The sequence below is a fragment of the Stegodyphus dumicola genome, chromosome 8 (assembly GCF_044657685.1).
Source record: "Stegodyphus dumicola isolate Sdum_Otavi_A_Nest chromosome 8, ASM4465768v1".
In the NCBI taxonomy this organism is placed as follows: Eukaryota; Metazoa; Arthropoda; class Arachnida; order Araneae; family Eresidae; genus Stegodyphus; species Stegodyphus dumicola.
The window spans coordinates 12,397,722-12,415,963 of NC_140775.1; the positions used below are offsets into that span (position 1 = coordinate 12,397,722).

The 18,242-nt window shown below is 33.8% G+C and overlaps 1 protein-coding gene across 3 annotated transcripts in view; it reads right to left on the bottom strand.

Annotated features, from left to right (window-relative positions):
* The window catches only part of LOC118196365 (uncharacterized), a 197,689-nt gene that overhangs the window by 37,318 nt on the left and 142,129 nt on the right, over window positions 1–18,242 (bottom strand). For all 3 annotated transcript variants that reach the window (XM_085821588.1, XM_035367807.2, XM_085821589.1), the window contains exon 3: window positions 7,226–7,516. In XM_085821588.1, the coding sequence (XP_085677714.1) occupies window positions 7,226–7,516 (291 nt within the window). The remainder of the gene's footprint in view (window positions 1–7,225; window positions 7,517–18,242) is intronic.

Below are 18,242 nucleotides of genomic sequence, written 5' to 3' on the forward strand. Positions count from 1 at the left end.
TAAAGATGTTAACAGAAGGCATTAAAATGGGATTATAGTGCTAAATAATTTATTAGAAAATAAATTAGAGACAATTTATGGGAAATTCAATTAAGGAAACATAAAAATTGATACTAATGGGCACTATAACTCTAGGTAACATAAATATATTACCAAATTATAAAATTATAAAATTTTGGTTTTATACTGCTTTTAAATGTCAAAATTATTTAAGTAAGGCATTGTTTTATTTGAAAGGTAAAGTGAAAATATTATGGAATACGGAAGAGAAATATTTTTAAGAACTGTCAACTTGCTAGGCCGCGTGGATGGTAAATGTGATGTAATATAAGTTAATGGTAACCAAAATTATAAACATTTCTTTTGCCAAAGAGAATATTTTACTATATATTAAGTATGCAAATCTGAGAAGAAAATGTAATTCTATGTAGTATATTCTGTGCAAAAGTAGTAGTGTAGAAGTATATTCTGTGAAGTAAAAGCGCTACTGCCATTTACGATTTGTTAAAAGATACAATATTTTAAAAGATATCAGACTATTTGTTAGAAGCAATCACACACACACACACACACACACAAAAAAAGAAGCAGTTATATTGTGTGATCCGATTCCACTAGTATCTAAGTTTAGCTATGAATAGGCCCACCAGCGACAGAACGAAAAGGGCTGCTGAACACTGATAGTTCGACCGGGCTGCCAGTTCAGGCAAAAGGACTGGCTAGATGGACGTCTTCGTGATTTTCCCCCGCCTGTAACGTCAATATGGGAGAGGTTTCTTCAGAAAGACCACCACGAAAGTATCCCTTCTGTCAGACAGATGTTTCTAGTAGGCTTTGCTACAATATAATTAATCCATATTACAGCTACATATACAAGTGTTTTGAAACTATATAATAATTTTTTATTCAATAAATTTAAATATATTTAAATTTCGTTGCAATTAAAATACCAATAAACAGAAAAATAATTTTTAAAATAATTATTTTGTCTGTGTTATTTTCTTTAGCCTATTGTAGTTAAATCCCAACTAACCGGGAGCGGGTTAAGTAGGTTGATTATGGACGATAACTTGTCTAAAAAAAAGGTTTTTCTTTCGAAATAATAATAATAATAAAAAAAAGATTTTATACATTTATTTATTTTTATTTTATTAGCACAAAGGGCGTTAGCCCAGAAGGGCTATTAATTTGTTTTGGCATTTTGCGTCGAATCACTTTTCAAATTGTTGCCACCAAATATTATCGCCCTGTATTATATTTGAAGAAATTAAATAATAAAGAATCTGCATAAATGTATGCATGTTTCTCGCACTCTGATAAAACAACGGTACCTAGAGCCATCGAATTTTGAATAACGTAATCCTCCACCCAAATATGGGCATGTGGCAGCTCTAATTTGGAATTTGTTTTATTATCTGTTTCATATTTTGTAAAACTTCAACGAATTTTTTATTAACAAACTCAACGATTTCAAAGCGAACAGTGGAAACACTGTACGGAAAAAGAAACAATTTTATCTCCAGCGCACGAGACCGTGTATCGGAAATTCTAAAGGTTTTGCTGTTTTTAAATATTTAGTGATATAGCTGTTGAATTGAATTTTATGGTTTAAGTGCGAAGAGCATAATATTTAATAAATAAAGATAACGCACAAAACGTTAAAAAAAAGCGCCTTAGGGCGTAATATAAAATCTGAAAACTTTCAGTTTTATTTATTTATTTTTTTATTGCGGAACATAAAAAAAAATGCTATCGCAAACTATCAACGTTAAAAGTAATGAAAAGATCCAGATTTTAACGATTGCCCAAAAGGGCTTTTTTAAAGTTTAATAGGTTTTATCAGTATAGATATCCGCAGAGATGCCTCAGAAGGAATAGCGAAACGCTTTATAGGATATTAGATGAATGTGTATTTAGAGTAACATGGATATATGTCTTCTGTGAGTTTGAGAGGTGAGATTTAAACAAATATGCGAATAAGAAAACAGTGTGACTGTGAATGATTAAAAGTCACTGCAACAATATTTGAGCTATCTTTCCTCACTGCTCGCCTACTGTGTGATTTAATGGAAAAATTTTAAACTCGGCATTGCGAGCAATTTATCTGACTATCTGGACGACAGCGATATTTGTCGGTTTAACAGAATTTGATTTAGTGTTCATTTACTGAATGGGAAAGATAACTAAAAAAGTGCTTGTTGTCAGCAATAGATCAAACTACACGAAGCAGAATGAAATTTGCTGAGGTAAGTAAATTGGATTTAGGGCATTTTATAAATTTTTGATTTAACTAGTTAACCTTTAATTGGCAAATGGTGAAAACACATATTGCTTCTGAACAACCGTGCCAAATAACGGGCTAAGGTGGCAGCAGCCAGGTAAGTATGCTTCTTCAGTTGTTTAAATGCTTAATTATAGTGATTTTGTATTCTAAATTTGTACGTCACGGATCTATCCACATTTATAGTAATTCTTAGAAAATTAGCAAAGCAACAATCTTGTGTTTCGCGTAGATTTTGTTAAGATCTCAATCAATTTCGAGGACATACAGAAGCAGGTCCCTCTCCACCAGGAGCAAACAAATCTCCAAGGCTGTTCTTGTTTGCCTTCGAATCGGCCCATGAGCGGCCGAACGGTTAAGTCGCTCAACACTGGTCCAACCTGGGTTCGATTATAGGTGAACGGGTTGGTTGCATCGGTGGTTTCGTAATTTTCCCCGCGTGAAAAATATATACGAGACAGTTTCCCTTAGAAAGTCCTCCACGAAGGCATCTCTTCCCTCCGGCAGACAGCTCTAGAGTGCTTTGCCATAACCAACCAACCAAGCCCTTGAAATCGACTGAGATCTTGACTAAATACACGCCGAGCTAATTTTATGCTTCACTTTGGCGTATTTCTTTTTTGTTTTACAGTAATTTTTATTTACATTTCGCTATAAAATCCAAGCTAAAGTTATAAATAAATTCTGATTGATTTAGTTTACTAATATGCATTTTAAATTGATTCTGGTTTATAATTTAAAACGAAAATTCACTTACATATGACTATCATTTAAATGTTGATTTTTATCACATTTTATCACTATTATTTTTTTCAAAGCGCGCTTTACAAACTAAAATAACGAAGCAAATCATTGCGCTCTCGCTTTTCATTCTACTGATATTATTCGTTTTCTCTAGAGAAGGAAGTTTAATTAAAGTTGAAAACAGTTACTATAATTAAAGATGGTGAAAGAACGTATGTTCAGTGGTTAACCCTTTTCGAATAGTAAATGTTAAAGAAGTTACTAAAAAAGTGTGCTTTACTCTTTCTACTTTCAGCATAATAAAAAGTAACGCTGGATAAGTTACATATAATTATTATTATTTAATTCATTATTAACTAAGAGTTCACCCCGTCATAAAATCTCAATTAAGACTGAGTTTATTTGTGAAAGATATTTAAAAAATAATTATTAACTTCAAAATTTGAAAAAAAATTAAATTAACATAGTTACGTACATTTTGAATGTATGATACTACATACGCTGTGATTGACTGATATGATGAATATTGAAATTATTCACTATTTTTAATTTTCACTAAAAATTAAAACTAGTGAATTTATGTGAACCTGTTTTTAGTAATAATTATTAATTATTCCATATAATTTTACTCTTGCATAAACGTTTTTTACTTAAACATTTAAGTAATTATAAAATATTAAATTGTACTTAAACATGTAATATTTAATAATTATACTCACTTAAACTTTTAATATCTAATAATTTAATATTTTAATCAAAGATGAATTTATTTATGTAAAAATACATAATATTTACTAATTTATTTAACATTTAATATTTATTTACTTAAACATTTAGTATTTAATATTTTAATTAAAGATGAATTTATTTATGAAAAAATTAGTTATTTGGGTAAACAAACAGTTATTAATATTTAAAAAATATTTAACAAGTAATGAATATTACATAAGAATGGTTAAGGAATTTACTAACCACTCTTTTAATAACCTTATAGAAACCATATTTTTCGTATTAATAGCATATTCAAAGCTTATTTAGCAAATTAACAAATACTTGCATTCGTAATACATTAAAATAAAACAATTTATGACACATAAATTTCTCGCAATCCATCCCGTATAACAAAGTAAGTTGTATTTTGGATTTCTTTAGTTTATACTACATTACTCATCAGAATTTTTTACTTATATGGAAAACAAAATTTAAAAAAATCATGGTTACGTTTTCCCCTCCTTTCATTGAACAAGTTGATTGATTGATCGCTGTTGATAATATCATCAATGACTGAGTGATGATATAATTACTGAAAGTACACAACAGTAAAAAAACTGGAATCTTTAATAAAGGAGTCTTATAAATTCTGGAGATAAAAAAAAAATTTGCGTTTTCCTGTCTATTGTCATCGCCTTTGTATAAAGTAATCAGAATCTGACACTGTTACTTAATTTCTTCCCATAGAGCTATTGTTAACCATCAAAATCTTCAAGAATTCCAAGTATTATGCCACAGGCGAATTGTAAGTGGGGACAAATGATTGCAGTAGTCTTAAAGCCCTAGGCAGGCAAAGGTAATAGATTGATCTGTATTAATGGCTTATCACCTCAGGAAAGAAACAGGCGCAAAGGAAGAGTAATGAGTGCACCTGAGGAGCATGTCAAGTGGCAAGAGAAGAGAAAAATGTGATGTCACCTATATATTAATTGAACTCCCGTTCAAAGCTGTAGATTAACGATTAGGCCCAAGGAGTTGCTGTGATGGTCAAATTTTGTGTGCACCTTTGGGAAATGTGGTACCGAAGACGACTGTCAACCATAAGGATGGAATAGGTCACAAGAGTAACTCAAGGTTCATCACCGACATCCGGAAAGATTAATGGCGGTTGTGAGTGGTACAATGAATAGCATAAAAAATGCAATTAAAAAAAATGATTTCGGAAATCTGTTGACATTTTTTTTTTCTGGTCGAACTTCTTCTAGCTTTCCAATGGATATTTGACAGCAAGAAGGCAAGCAAAACATTTGGCTTATCAGGACACTTATTCTCAGCCATAAAATTTAATTTGTTTTTGCGATCTATATTCAAGAAGAAAACTCCTTTTACTGAATTATTCTAAGGTTCAGCTGCTATCATATCCCTTTATGATAAAATGTGATAGCAAACAAGCCAAACCACTACGTAAGGATCACCTTTGACGGCAACCTTATGAAGATTACCTGTTATTTTCCAAGATGGAAACCTTGATAAGCGTACCCCAATGCAAGCAAAAGTGCTAAAACCTTTAAGAAAATCGGGTTTGAAAAAAGCGGTTTCATTAAAATTCTCGCATCCTTCAAAATCTTTGTTCACTTTGTTAATCAAAGCAGCACGTTTAATATCTATTGACGTAAGGGCGATTGTAAGGGACGTAAGGGTAAAAGCACATTTACGAACGTTGCTTTTCAAGTTAGTCCACCGATCTCTATGAAAGTTCCAGTACCTCTACGCTGGGTCGCGCTTGTAAAAGTTTTGAGCTGGCGACTGCTGGCCAAGCTGCAAAAAGGTTCAGGCACACTTGTGACAGAGCATTTTTATCCGAAGGAGTCTCAATCAAATTTTATTTATGACGAGATACCAGAATTTAATGAACAATTTGAGAATAATCACGATGGTTTGTCTCTTGCAATATTATGAAAGAAATGAGAAGCAAGAAAAAAGCAGTCGAATAAAATAAAGGAATTTGTGTAAATGTTCGTAATGACATTCCTGTTTCTGTAGAAAATATAATAGCGGAGTTAGTAGGTCAAATTTTAAAAGCAACGAATTCTTTCAGTTTTTATTCAGTTAACAATGATGAAAGAGAAGATCCACCACAATCACTGTTCTTAGAGAAATCTGTGGATACTATACTGTAACGGTTAACATGCATTGTAAAAACTTAGTTCCACATATAACTAACTTTGAATCGGCATCTGTTTTAAGACAAACTAAAGATAACATAAAAGTGCATAAACTACACTCGTGCTAAAAAAATAAGCAATAAACGCTAAAAGGCAAGTTACGAAGGTAGAAAGGGGAAATATAATGTGCAATTTATATATGACGTAGAGACTTGATCGCCGAATGCAAGTAGGCAACCAAAATTAGCATAAAACGCAATCCCGCAGTCCCACCATAATACTTAAAAAGGGGCGTGCCGGATCTATGCGTCACTTCGCAAGCAGCGACAGATAAATTTTTGAAATTTTCCGCAAATTTCTCACCAAATTTTACAAAATTTAATATTTAGGCATAATTTGAGTCGTAGAATCGAAATATGGAAAAAAACTCACATGTAATTTCAGAAAAATACTGATTTTGTGTCAAAATACCCTATGTTAGAATAATGCTGTATATAAATCTAATTTATGTCCTAAGTCGCGCTTTCGAGACAAGAAATTCGCAATTTGAATTTCGTCAATCGGCCCAGTAGAAGGGGAGGTAGAACAGCCCTCCTTTTATTTCGAAGTGTACATTCTCAACACAGATACTTTTAAATTAACAGCAGATGTATTCATCGTGGACATTCATAGTAGTAAATAATAATTCATAATTAATTCATTAATCATTAAGTGGTAAATAATATTTAGAAGAAACAGCTAACTAAGACTGCATTATAGTATGTTCTTTTCAATTTCAAGACAAAGTTAGTGGGATATTTTATTCTAGATATTGAACTAAGAGTGATTATACCTAAATCTCTAGTGTGCCAAGTTCCTCATTAAAGAATAAGAAGTAGTAGCTGGTTACATAGATATTGAACTAAGAGTGATTATACCTAAATCTCTAGTTGGTCAAGTTCCTCATTAAAGAATAAGTAGTAGTAGCTGGTTACATATGAACTACAAAACAATACACGAGCTAATTTTACATAATCATAAAAATGAATTTTGTGCAAAGTTCACGAAGACTGAATTGCAGTACCTCAAAACATTTTTAAACATAATGCTTCAAAATAACGAACGTTGTGCTTTTTTGAAAGTGCTAGTGCATTGTCAACACAGATACTTAACGAACTGACATTTCTATTAATGTATTGAGTATTTCTACAATATCAAGAGAAAACATTCGAACACCTGAAGCACATTTTCTGATACATGAAGTAATAGCAATTAAGTTATATAAAAACAATAATGGCTGAAATTCTTGACTGTTAAAAAAGCTCGTATCAAAACGTCCACTTACCCGAAGATGAGCCCCCAGAACCAGAAGGAGGTAGCCCGATCTGCGCCGAAGTTCCGCCATCAGGTACAAATATAGGAGGTGCCAGAGTGCCATATACTCCTCCTCTGCCACCACATTCGACATCATAAGCGTGTACACATACCAGGTACCGATCGTCGAACGCCGTATAGTAAGGGCACACCTGGCGGAAGGCTCTACCATGAGCGCATTCATAAAAGGCTCTACAGTCTGTCTGGTCCGGAAAGATGCCGAATTGCTTCAAGCAGCGGCCATCAGATGTAACCGAAGGTTCTGTAAAAGAAGTACGGGAAAACATTTACATAAATGAAAGTTAACTGCCTTTTCACTTAACATATTTAAGTTCTCATCACCTGACGAGATGTTCTTGGCCAGTCAACCCTTTGGCACAACTTTTCTGCTTTTGCTTAATAACGTAAAAGAACTATCACTAGAGACTGCTGCTAAGTTATTTTATATTAGAAAACTGGTTTTTAATCATCAAGATGCTATACTTTGGATTATTATTTGTTTGATAAATGTGCTTTCCGACGTTTTTTAAGCAGTAGGGAAAAACACGTTGCATTTCTTTCAATGGCATACAAGACAAAAAATATTTTTCTAAGCACTTGATTATCCTAAATAATATATATATATGTGATAAATCTTTCAGGTGTCCACATTTAATCCTCACATTTCTTAAAATCAAATTTTAGGTAGTATTTCTTCCCACTTGAGTGAAATAATTTTGGCCTCTAGTTCACAGAATCGATGTTGCAAAGATTCAGGGATAGAATATACAGGGTGTTTCTAAATGAATATCGGGGTTTTAATGCTTTGTAATATTTATTACGTAAAACTTAAAATTATAAATTCATCAAATGAAAGAGCAACTCAAACAGTTGTAGGAGTGTTCAGTGTGAGCACGTCAAAATCTTTTCCGAAAAAAGTGGAACAAGAAACAGGTATCGAAGCCACAGTCTTCCCTCATATCCCTACTCCTGATGTGTCTACTACTACTACTACTAATCTTCTGATGTTGTCCAACGCGGATTGTTCAAACTTGTTCGCTTTTTTTCCAAAAAGCTGATTGTCCAAACGTGGACCTGTAGCTTTCCTTGGACTTCGGAAAGCTGTAGTAGAGGAATGGAATAAAATAGCTCTTCCTATACTATAAAAGATTTTATTCTCTTGGAAATCACGGTGTAGAAAGGTAGTAAAGAATAAGGGTTATCAATTAGAACATTTAAAACACAAAAATTTTAGGTAAAATGTTTCTGTAAATACAATGGATTGGATTGGATTATTCAATTATGGCAAAGCACACGAGGGCTATCTGCCTAAAGAGAGGGATGCCTTCGTGGAGGATTTTCTAAGGCAAACTGGCTCGTATATACGTTACACATGGGGAAAACCATGAAAACGTCCGTGGAGCCAGCCCGTTCGCGGTATTCGTACCTCAGACCGAACTACTTAGTGTTCAGCGTCTTTACCGCTCGGCCGCTGGTGGGCCGTGTAAATACAATGAAAATCGTCTAAAAATGTGCGGAGAACCTCTGAATTATCTGTGTTACAAATTTTAATAGTTTTCTAAGCACTGAAAATGGTGCTTAGGAACTACTAAAATTTATAATTTTTTATACTATCATAAGTAATACGTAACAATCAGAAAATTATAGAAAGTTAGTATACCGTTAGAAAATTCACATTTTATCGTATATATACACAGCCTGTTATGAAGGTTTGAAGACAAATTAATCTTTTCACTGAATATACCTCAAAGTTGAATATCTAAAATTTTGCAAAATCCGTTAGTGACAAATTGGTGTAGCAAACACTAAGTCTAGATTTCTTGAAATGATTAGAAATTTGGTTCAAAGTTTATTTCTTTCTTTTCATCTTCTTTTTATTTCTGCTTTCCTATTTTTATTGCATTTTTCTTATTTTTAGTTATAAGTATTGTTCTGTATGATTGTTTAGTTTATTTTTGAATTTTGTTGTGTAACTAATAGTCTGTCTACGCGTCGGAGAATTATCTCGCATATCCGAATCTATAAGATATAATTCGGATATTCTAAAATTGAAAAAGGAATAGCTCAGATATGCGAGAAAACGAAACATGCTCTTCATGAATTGTTGATGGTTCTATGTAGAGATTCCAATTCCCCTTCATCGGAATCTTTCTACTTTTTTTTTTTAGAATCAGCAATAGTTCTTTTGTTTTATTCTTCTCTTTTACTTTTTATTTGATATTCTAGTGTACTTATTTATAAATTCCAGTTAATTATTATTTGCTTATTACCAATTATTTTTTCCACGATAGTACATATCTGCATTCTAAATTTCCCTTCGATTTCCCAAAGAGATAATTTTCTCTGTACCTTTATGAGAATTATTAGAAGTAATAAGTACCTGAACTTCTAGAAGTTGTTACTTTTAAGTCCAACACATGGTTTGCTCATTCTTCGTCGAAAGTAGTAAGAATATAACCTTTAAAACCTCAATTTTGTACATCAGATAATCATGAACGTTCATTTAACAAGAAACGAACATGTCTTAGTAAATAATGCGATCTAAATTTCATGTATTTAATCTTCAATTCCATTAATTCTTATCTTGACGTTTCAAATGAGGCGGAACAGAACTTGAAATATCCATCCGATCCTGAAGTCTAGTTTGCTACAATGTTCATACGGATTTGTAGAAATAAATTTTCGCCAGCTAAACACCGATAAATTTCTACTCCTCACACTTCAAATTTCGACAAACTCTTTACCCCGATGGTACTTTAAGAAAGATAAAAATCTATTTCTATATTTAAAGAATCGAAGCACGTGTTTTCTTTCTTATCTCGTTTCTGAACTCAAACTTTTTTTTTCTTCTTTTTCTACTGAAGTCGCTTCTTCTCGCAGTTCGTGCTGAAACCGGACAAGGGAACAAGAGTGACCTTTGCGGAATTTTTAGTCGAAGGTCTGAATTTCGGAGCTCTTTCCATGAATACATAAGAAGGCTGTAATTGCGGATAGCCTCAGAAGTGCTAAAGGGTAACTTTGGGAAAATTTTAATGACTTTTTATTGGCAAAGCGTTTTAAGGGTGAAGGAATTCAATCTAATGTTATTTTCCAGATGAAAAATTAAATTTGGTCATAACGCTGAGCTTGAAAAATGGATTTTGTAAACATAAGGACAACTTTAAAAGCCTTAAATATTTATATCTCAAACTACGTCCATCATGGTTTTAATCAGGATTACTCATAAATTGAGCGCATAAGCTGCCACGCACCGGTTTTTATGGAATTCATATTCTACGCACACAAGTAGCAGCAGAATATTAAATGAAATGTATTTATAATGATCTAAATTATGTACTGCATAATCGTGTTTTTTTTTTCACTACGCAGTTACATTTCTGCTCTGCATATTTGTATTTCTGTACTGCGTAGTTATGTTATGTTTCTGCTCTGCGCAGCTGTATGTTTCGGCATTGTGTAATTATAAGCAAAAATGGCGGGAACATAATTTCCAGTTACATTTCCCAACAGAAAAGATTCCACATCGTTCAAAAGTGTTTAAAAGACGACAAAACTCAACTCGTAGCAGTTTGTCTTCTCAGAAGCAAAACAAATAATTTTCACATACAGATAAAGTTCGAATAGCTTTATCTGTAAGTGAAAATTATTTACGAAAAATAAGAAGTCATGATTTCCCTTTGGATGATACATCGCTGAATACGGTATGGCATCAATTCCATGAAAACCGAATTGTGTTCTCGAGTGCCGTGAATCCTTGTTGATCCGGATTCATACTTCATATTCATTTCAATAAGGTTGGAGGCCTATTGATGGCCAACCCCCAAATTCTCGATTAATGAGACATTTTGTCATCTGGTAGGCAAAGGATGCATCTTCACACCTTGAAAAGCATTTAAGCTGATCTAAATTGTATGTGGCTGAGCTTATTCTATTGAAAATTAGCGTTTGGGGCATCTCGAGGATCTGGCACAGCCTCGAACCACAGCACCTCATGAGCATGACAGCATCACTTTAATGAGTACATTGTAGAGTCATTAGGCTATATATAAGCAGAAACGTAGCAAATGTGCAATGCTGGACCTCCTGAAAATGCATCGAGCGTGCTTTCAGTTACAACACGAAGGCATGCGGATAAAAGGGAGAAGTTACCTTATAACGTAATGCATACAAGAGGTGAGCAGCTGCTGGAACTCTAAACTCTGACTTTACATTGATGGGTTGTGAGGTGCTCCAAAATGACAGGAAAGTCCGTTCGATAACTACATCACCTCCAGACTTTCACTATGAGAGTCTGAAGGTGTGTAGTGATCATCAGTGATAAGACAAAAATAAGGTTACATTACATAGTGATCACAAAGATACCATTGTGATCATCAGCGATGAGACAAAAATAAAGTTACTAGTTAACACTACATTAGTCTTTTCTTCCTCTCACACAGCTCTGGTGCGATGATGCCATTATATACGGTGACAATGATGGTGTGCTACCAATGATGGTGTGCATGGTGGTAGCCTTCGAAACGGACAGCTGGACTGCAAACCTCCACAATTAGTCGTTGAAACATTGTCCATGTTGAAATCAGACCTCCAAAAGCTCTTGAAAAAAACTGCCAGTCATGGAATATGGCTCTGCTACAATGCAATATCTAATTCTACAATCATCCTTTGAACGTCGGTTTTTGAGTCCCATCTTATTATGACACAGACTATTTTCTTTCTGAGACCATTCTTTTCAAACGCGACCGACAGCTTCCTTCTTTCCGCAGTACGACGCCAGGACCAACCAGTGGCATGAAGACTTACCATGAAACATTTCTACTTTATAACTTGCTTACGGCCATATATTAAAAGTGTTAACATTCCTTGTTTGTTCTCTACGCACATTCGGTAGATAAAACACACAGCTCTCTCAGCCGTGACGATGTTCTGAATGAAGGCTTCAAATACGGTTTATCTGCTTATAACACGCGCCCGGTATATGTGACTGGCTAGGAATTTTATCCGTTTGCATAACTTGAACATGTGCTGCATTCATTATGAAATTTTCATAGGACTGCATTTATATCTTCATGGCGTAGAAATTTTTTTTTTGTCAAGTTCCCTTTTACAGAAAATATTCAGCTTTAAAGTTTCATATTCTGGAGACGTAATAATTGTAACATTGTGAGGCTATTTGTATAAAAAGTGCCAACACTGTAAAGAAATTAGAAGCATCTAATGCAAAAATTTGAAAATAAGGATTAATTTATTCTGATAAAACATGCGACAGCTCTTTGCTTAATTTAGGTATGCCTTTTGAAAGGTTTTCTAAGGAAAATTGGCTCGTAATTTACCTCGTTACGCATGGAGAAAACCATGAAAAGCCCATGCATCCAGAATACTCAGCCATCAAGAACATATTTCGAAAGAGACTACCAGTATTGTGCGAATAAATGTTACGTATAATAATAACTTCAGATTTATGTTTTATCAGAGTTTTACAGAGATACGAAAACGATAAGTTTGTTTGAGCTTTCATTAGGCTTGTAGAGACATTAGGTATTTTGAAAGTAGGAAAGATGAAAAATATGCAACGCCTTGTCCGGAAATTAAACCACGGACCTCTAGAATACGCGCCGAGTGTGCAGACCACCACACCAAGAAGGCACGCAAAGAAGTCGGTTGAAATACCGTATAGGCTCGATTTTACCACTTTTAACAATTTACAGTTCATACTATCTTTAACTTCTTGAAAGGTACCAAATTTTATAGTTTGATTTAGAAACTTTTATTCCCTTTTAAATAAAATTGATTTTAGATAGCTTTAAAAATTATTTTCAAATAAACATGCATATTCTAATGATATAATCCTTATAATTTGATTTATAAATGTTATATCTCTCTGTGAATATATTTTTTTTAGAAATAATTTAATCTGTTTTACCATGCGCTTGGTGTATTAAAACCTCTTCAAGTATTGTGTCAAACATTTAGCCTACTAATTAAATAATATCAAGTTTAATTATTTAAATCACCTGTAATAGTAAAATTAAGATACACTATGCCTCAGAAAATGCTCTCGTATTTTAGAAAGGTTAGTGATATAGTCTCGTTAACCTACTGAAAAAAGGAGCATATATTTTGAAATCATCTTGTCGAATGAACTATAAAAACGGTACTGAAATAAAAATATTCGGATTTAAAGTGCCATTTAAGACAAAATGCTTCATTCAGTGCTATTTCAGACAAAATTCAGTGCCATTTCAGACAAAATTTAGTGCCATTTAAAACAAAATGCTTTCAGTCACTTTAAAATGTGCTTAATATTAGTGACTTTATTACCTGTTCAAAAAATCGATGACACCCAAAACCTTTCGTTGAATTAACTCAATATAAATCGATTTGGTGTCCTTGAAATGGTTCAAGTTTAAATTATTTTAATCACCTGTAATAGTAATTTTAATCACCTGTAATAGTAAAGATACACTATGTCTCTGAAAATTTTCTCGCTTTTTTAAACGGTCAACGACATATTCTCACTAATCCACTGAAAAAAAGACTACTTATTTTCATATCATCTTATTCACCAAACTATAAAAACGATATCAAATAAAAATATTCAGAATTACGTTTATTGTCACGATAAAATGCTTTCAGTCAATTTAAAATGTACTTAATATTAGTGATTTATTATCCATTCAAAATAGCGATGACACACAACACCCTGTTATTATACGTCAGATCAATGCAATTCGATTTACTGTCCTTGAAATGGTTCACGCAAAATTATCAGAATTTCATGAGTAGTGCAAAGTAACAGTAGCCTGAAGGTAAAAATTTAAAACATTAAAGAAGGTATTCAAAACCATTAAGCTATCATAATCATACCTTCACATCTCTTAAACCAGAAGCTAAGGATGAAAATTTACAATAATAACGGTTCTAAAATAACTTAATAATCGTGATAATCTTGTCTGACATGAACAGCACATTTTTGTTCTTTTCACCCACAGCACAAAACAGAAAACCATTTTTAGTATTATCTTACCGTGCGTACACCACCATTATTCCTACGTTAAATATGTTATTTTCAACTGCACGACGCTTAATGATTGGTATTAAGGTTATAAAGAATACCGTTAAAGTAATGCATGCTCCAGAGAAAACTTTTACGGATTTTAAAAGCAACCTGAAGCAGAAACCGGTCTGGGATTCGGTAAACTTCCCAGGAAAAATTTTATTCTTCATAATTGACGGGAAATGATATGCAAATGTAATTCAAATATATAACTATGAAAGTAACTGGAACTGGATTTAACTTGGAAGAAATCTGTAAATGTTTACTTAGATAAAGAGTTATTCTTGTCTTCGATGATTTATGTATGATTTATAAAGTAATGATTCAGCCTTAAGCTGAAAGAAAAAGATCGTGGATGTAGGATAGATGTATGATTGTTAAAATGGCTAATATTTGAATCTTACTGATGTCGAGATTAAGCAGAAAAATTTTGGTGCTCATATAAGTGTATTATTTCATCAAAAATTTCCATAATTTGTTTAAAACTTTCCAAAGTTATTACTTTAGTTGCGTAAACTTATAAATTTTTTTATGAATAATAGCAAAACTGAGTTCAAAGAAATATACTGAAATGTCAATTAACAATATAGTGAATTATCCGGATTCTGTCCAAAAAACAGTTGCTCATTTTAGAAAGATGGAAAATTATTATCACAAACAATCAGAGTAAATCCAACCTGTCTATAGGAGAACAGAAAACAAAACAAAAATGCTTGGCATAAGACCGCTAATAGCAGATGATGTCTTGCGGATAAACTCTGTTTACAAATAAAAAAAATATATAACTGACTTTTTTAAGCGACCTTGAATTAAATGACATCGTTCAAGTTCTCTAGTAAATGTTGTTCTTTAGTTACATTTATGACGTACTTTCTTCATTTCTAATGGACTCATCTACGGTTGAGCGATAAAGTCGCTGAACACTGGAAGTTCGGTCCGAAGTTCGAATCCTGCGAACGGGCTGGCTTCATGGGCGTTTTTGTGGTCAACGAAAGATCTCTTCCCTTACGCAGGTAGCTCTCGAGGCTTTACCGTAATTGCATAACAACCAAAAACATCGCATCATATGTATACCCTGTACAAGTACTTGCCTCTATGGCGGCATTGCTCGTACACTACTATTGCTGCTGTACTGCGCGCGTAAATGCTAATGCATTAATTTATTACTTATGCGTCATGCATATCATTTCCTGCGTTTTGTATCTTTTGTATCTTTTGTGCTTATGAGTATTGCATTACATTTGCTTATTATTGCACTTTATATCATTGTATATTGCATTACTTCTATTGCACATCGTATTACCTCTATGGCTTCATTGATTGTACACTATTATTGCTACTGCACTGTGCGCGTAATATGCTAATATCTCCGATTATTACATATGTGTCCTGCGTAAAGTGTTCTGTGTATTTGTGTATTGCATTATGTAAATTATATGCATATGAATTCTGCACTATATGTGATTATTACTGTATTACTGTATATTATATTACCTCCGCTGCATATTGCATTACATCCTGTGTCCTACGTACTGCATCCCATGTATCTGTGTGCTGCGTCTGGTATCAATTGTGCATATGAGTACAGCATAATATGTGTTTATTATTGCACTTTGTATTATTGTATATTGTATTACCTCTATTGCATATTGTATTACCTCTACAGCCACATTGATTGTACACTACTATCGCTACTGCATTGCGCGCGTTAACATGCTAATATCTCAGATTATCACTCATGTGTCCTGCGTAATGTGTACTTGTACATGTGCACTGCGTTACGTATCTTCTGAGCATGTGAGTATTGCATTATATGCGTTTATTATTGCATATTGTCACTGTACATTGTATTACCTCAATTGCATATTGTATTGTGTATTGTATTAAGTGTTTAATTGTTTTTGTGTACCTTCTCAAGTGTCTTTAAGTGTTTAGGTGTCTACGTGTCTGAAGCGTCTTAGGTGTTTGAAAGTTATAGGTGTTTTTAGTATTCAAGTATTCTTTTTATTTATTTATTTATGTGCACATTTCATGTGTGTTTATGCTCTGTTTAATGTACAAACAAGACTGCCCCACCCACAAATGTACATCAAATTTCAATGTAGCACAATGTCGCCCTTGTATGGCCATGTTTAATCTGAATGGAATATCAATAAGCTCCAGGTGCGGCCTTGTGCGGCTCCAGGGAGTTGTTGCATCTGGTTAGTGGAAGGCGTGGGACATATGCCTGCTTACCCCTGTTAAACACCAGGCGTCCCCGTCCTCCGTCACCTGTCACCTGATGTTTATTCTTCATTTATTCACAGTGTTCTTTGGCCTTGAATACTGATTTAATTTAAGTAACTAAATGAACTTATTTTACAGATTAAAGTCTTAAAAATACAGATAAATACAGATACATTTTTAATGATACTTTTTTGTTAGTTCTAATATGGCTTCTTCTTCTTCCCCCTTTTTTTAAATTGTCACTTTGATTAATATTGTTTCTGAAATAACCGCGGATGTCACCCTAGTATTACCCCGGCTAATCGGAAGTTGACGTAAAAGAAATCTTTTCTGTTTTGGTAGCAAGACATTATGGATGCCGTAACCGATGCCACAATATTCGGATTCAAATATTGAAAACAGTAGTTAATTTTAAAGTCTTCAATTTGGAATTTAAGATTAATGTGGTCTTAAACTGGCGCATTTTTGAAGCACATTCCAAAGCCAAACTTAGTACAACCGTACCTCAATTAAAAATATCTTCCGATTTTACCGAAGGAAACTATCAAGCGGACGTTGCAATTTTTATGAAAATAATTAATATACCGTATATTTCCGAATACAAACCGATCCGTGCATAAGCCGAGAGACAGCAGTTAGCTATAAAAATTTAGCCAAAATTGAAAATTCATGTATAAGTCAGGGCCCACGAGCGGCATAGCGGTAAAATCTCTGAACACTGGCAGTTCGATTCGAGGTACGAATCCCGCCAATGGCCTGGCTGCATGGGTGTTTCTGTGGCTTTCCGCAAGTGTAATGTAAATACGAGCCAGGTTCTCTCAGAAAATTCTCCACGAAGGCGTCCCTTTCCTTGGGCAGATAGCCCGCGAGTGCTCTGCCATAATCAATTAAACCAAACCAAATCAACCGCATATGAACCAGATTGAAAATCGTCCTATAAATCCAGCGATATATATCATAAAAAGTGAGAACAACCGATTACTAAACTTAATTTAACTTGTCAGACGAGCTGAAAGTAAATGCCAATGCATCTTCAGTTTTCATTCGAAAAGTCAAGATGAGAGCATTATATTATGAAACAAAAGGGTGGGCACTTTTGGTTTCTTTGTCCACGCACATCATTTAGCGCTCTGGCAACATCGCGGAAAATTTCATCTTAGTCTACAGTTGTGATAACTGCATCCACCTGCGGCCGAGCGGTAAAGTCGCTGAACACTGGTAGTTCGGTCCGGGGATTGAATCCTGGCGAACGGGCTAGGCATGAGCGTTTTCGTGGTTTCACCCAAGTGTAATGTATGTACGAGCCAATTTCCCTTAGAAAGTTCTCCACGAAGGCATCACTTCACTTTAACAGATATCCCTAGAGGGCTTTGCCTTAATCAAATAAAACAAACCTCCTATCATAGAATTGTTTCGCCTCAGCTGCTCACCAGGTTTTACATTTTTATTAGGTAATGAAGGATATTTCGACCCCCCAGGCTCCAATAAAAACTTGGGTTTTCTGCTAATTTTAAACGAAAAGCTACCACTTTTGCTGAGCAGTACCATTGGATAGTGCTAAAGATGGTAATATCTAGCAGGCGAATGACTAATGTTGAAACAGAGGCTAATGACATTCGCTCGACTTAAGTACAGACCTCGGAAAATTTCTATAAAAATTAAATTTGAATACTGATATGTCGATTTCCAAGCTTGAGTAGTAAAA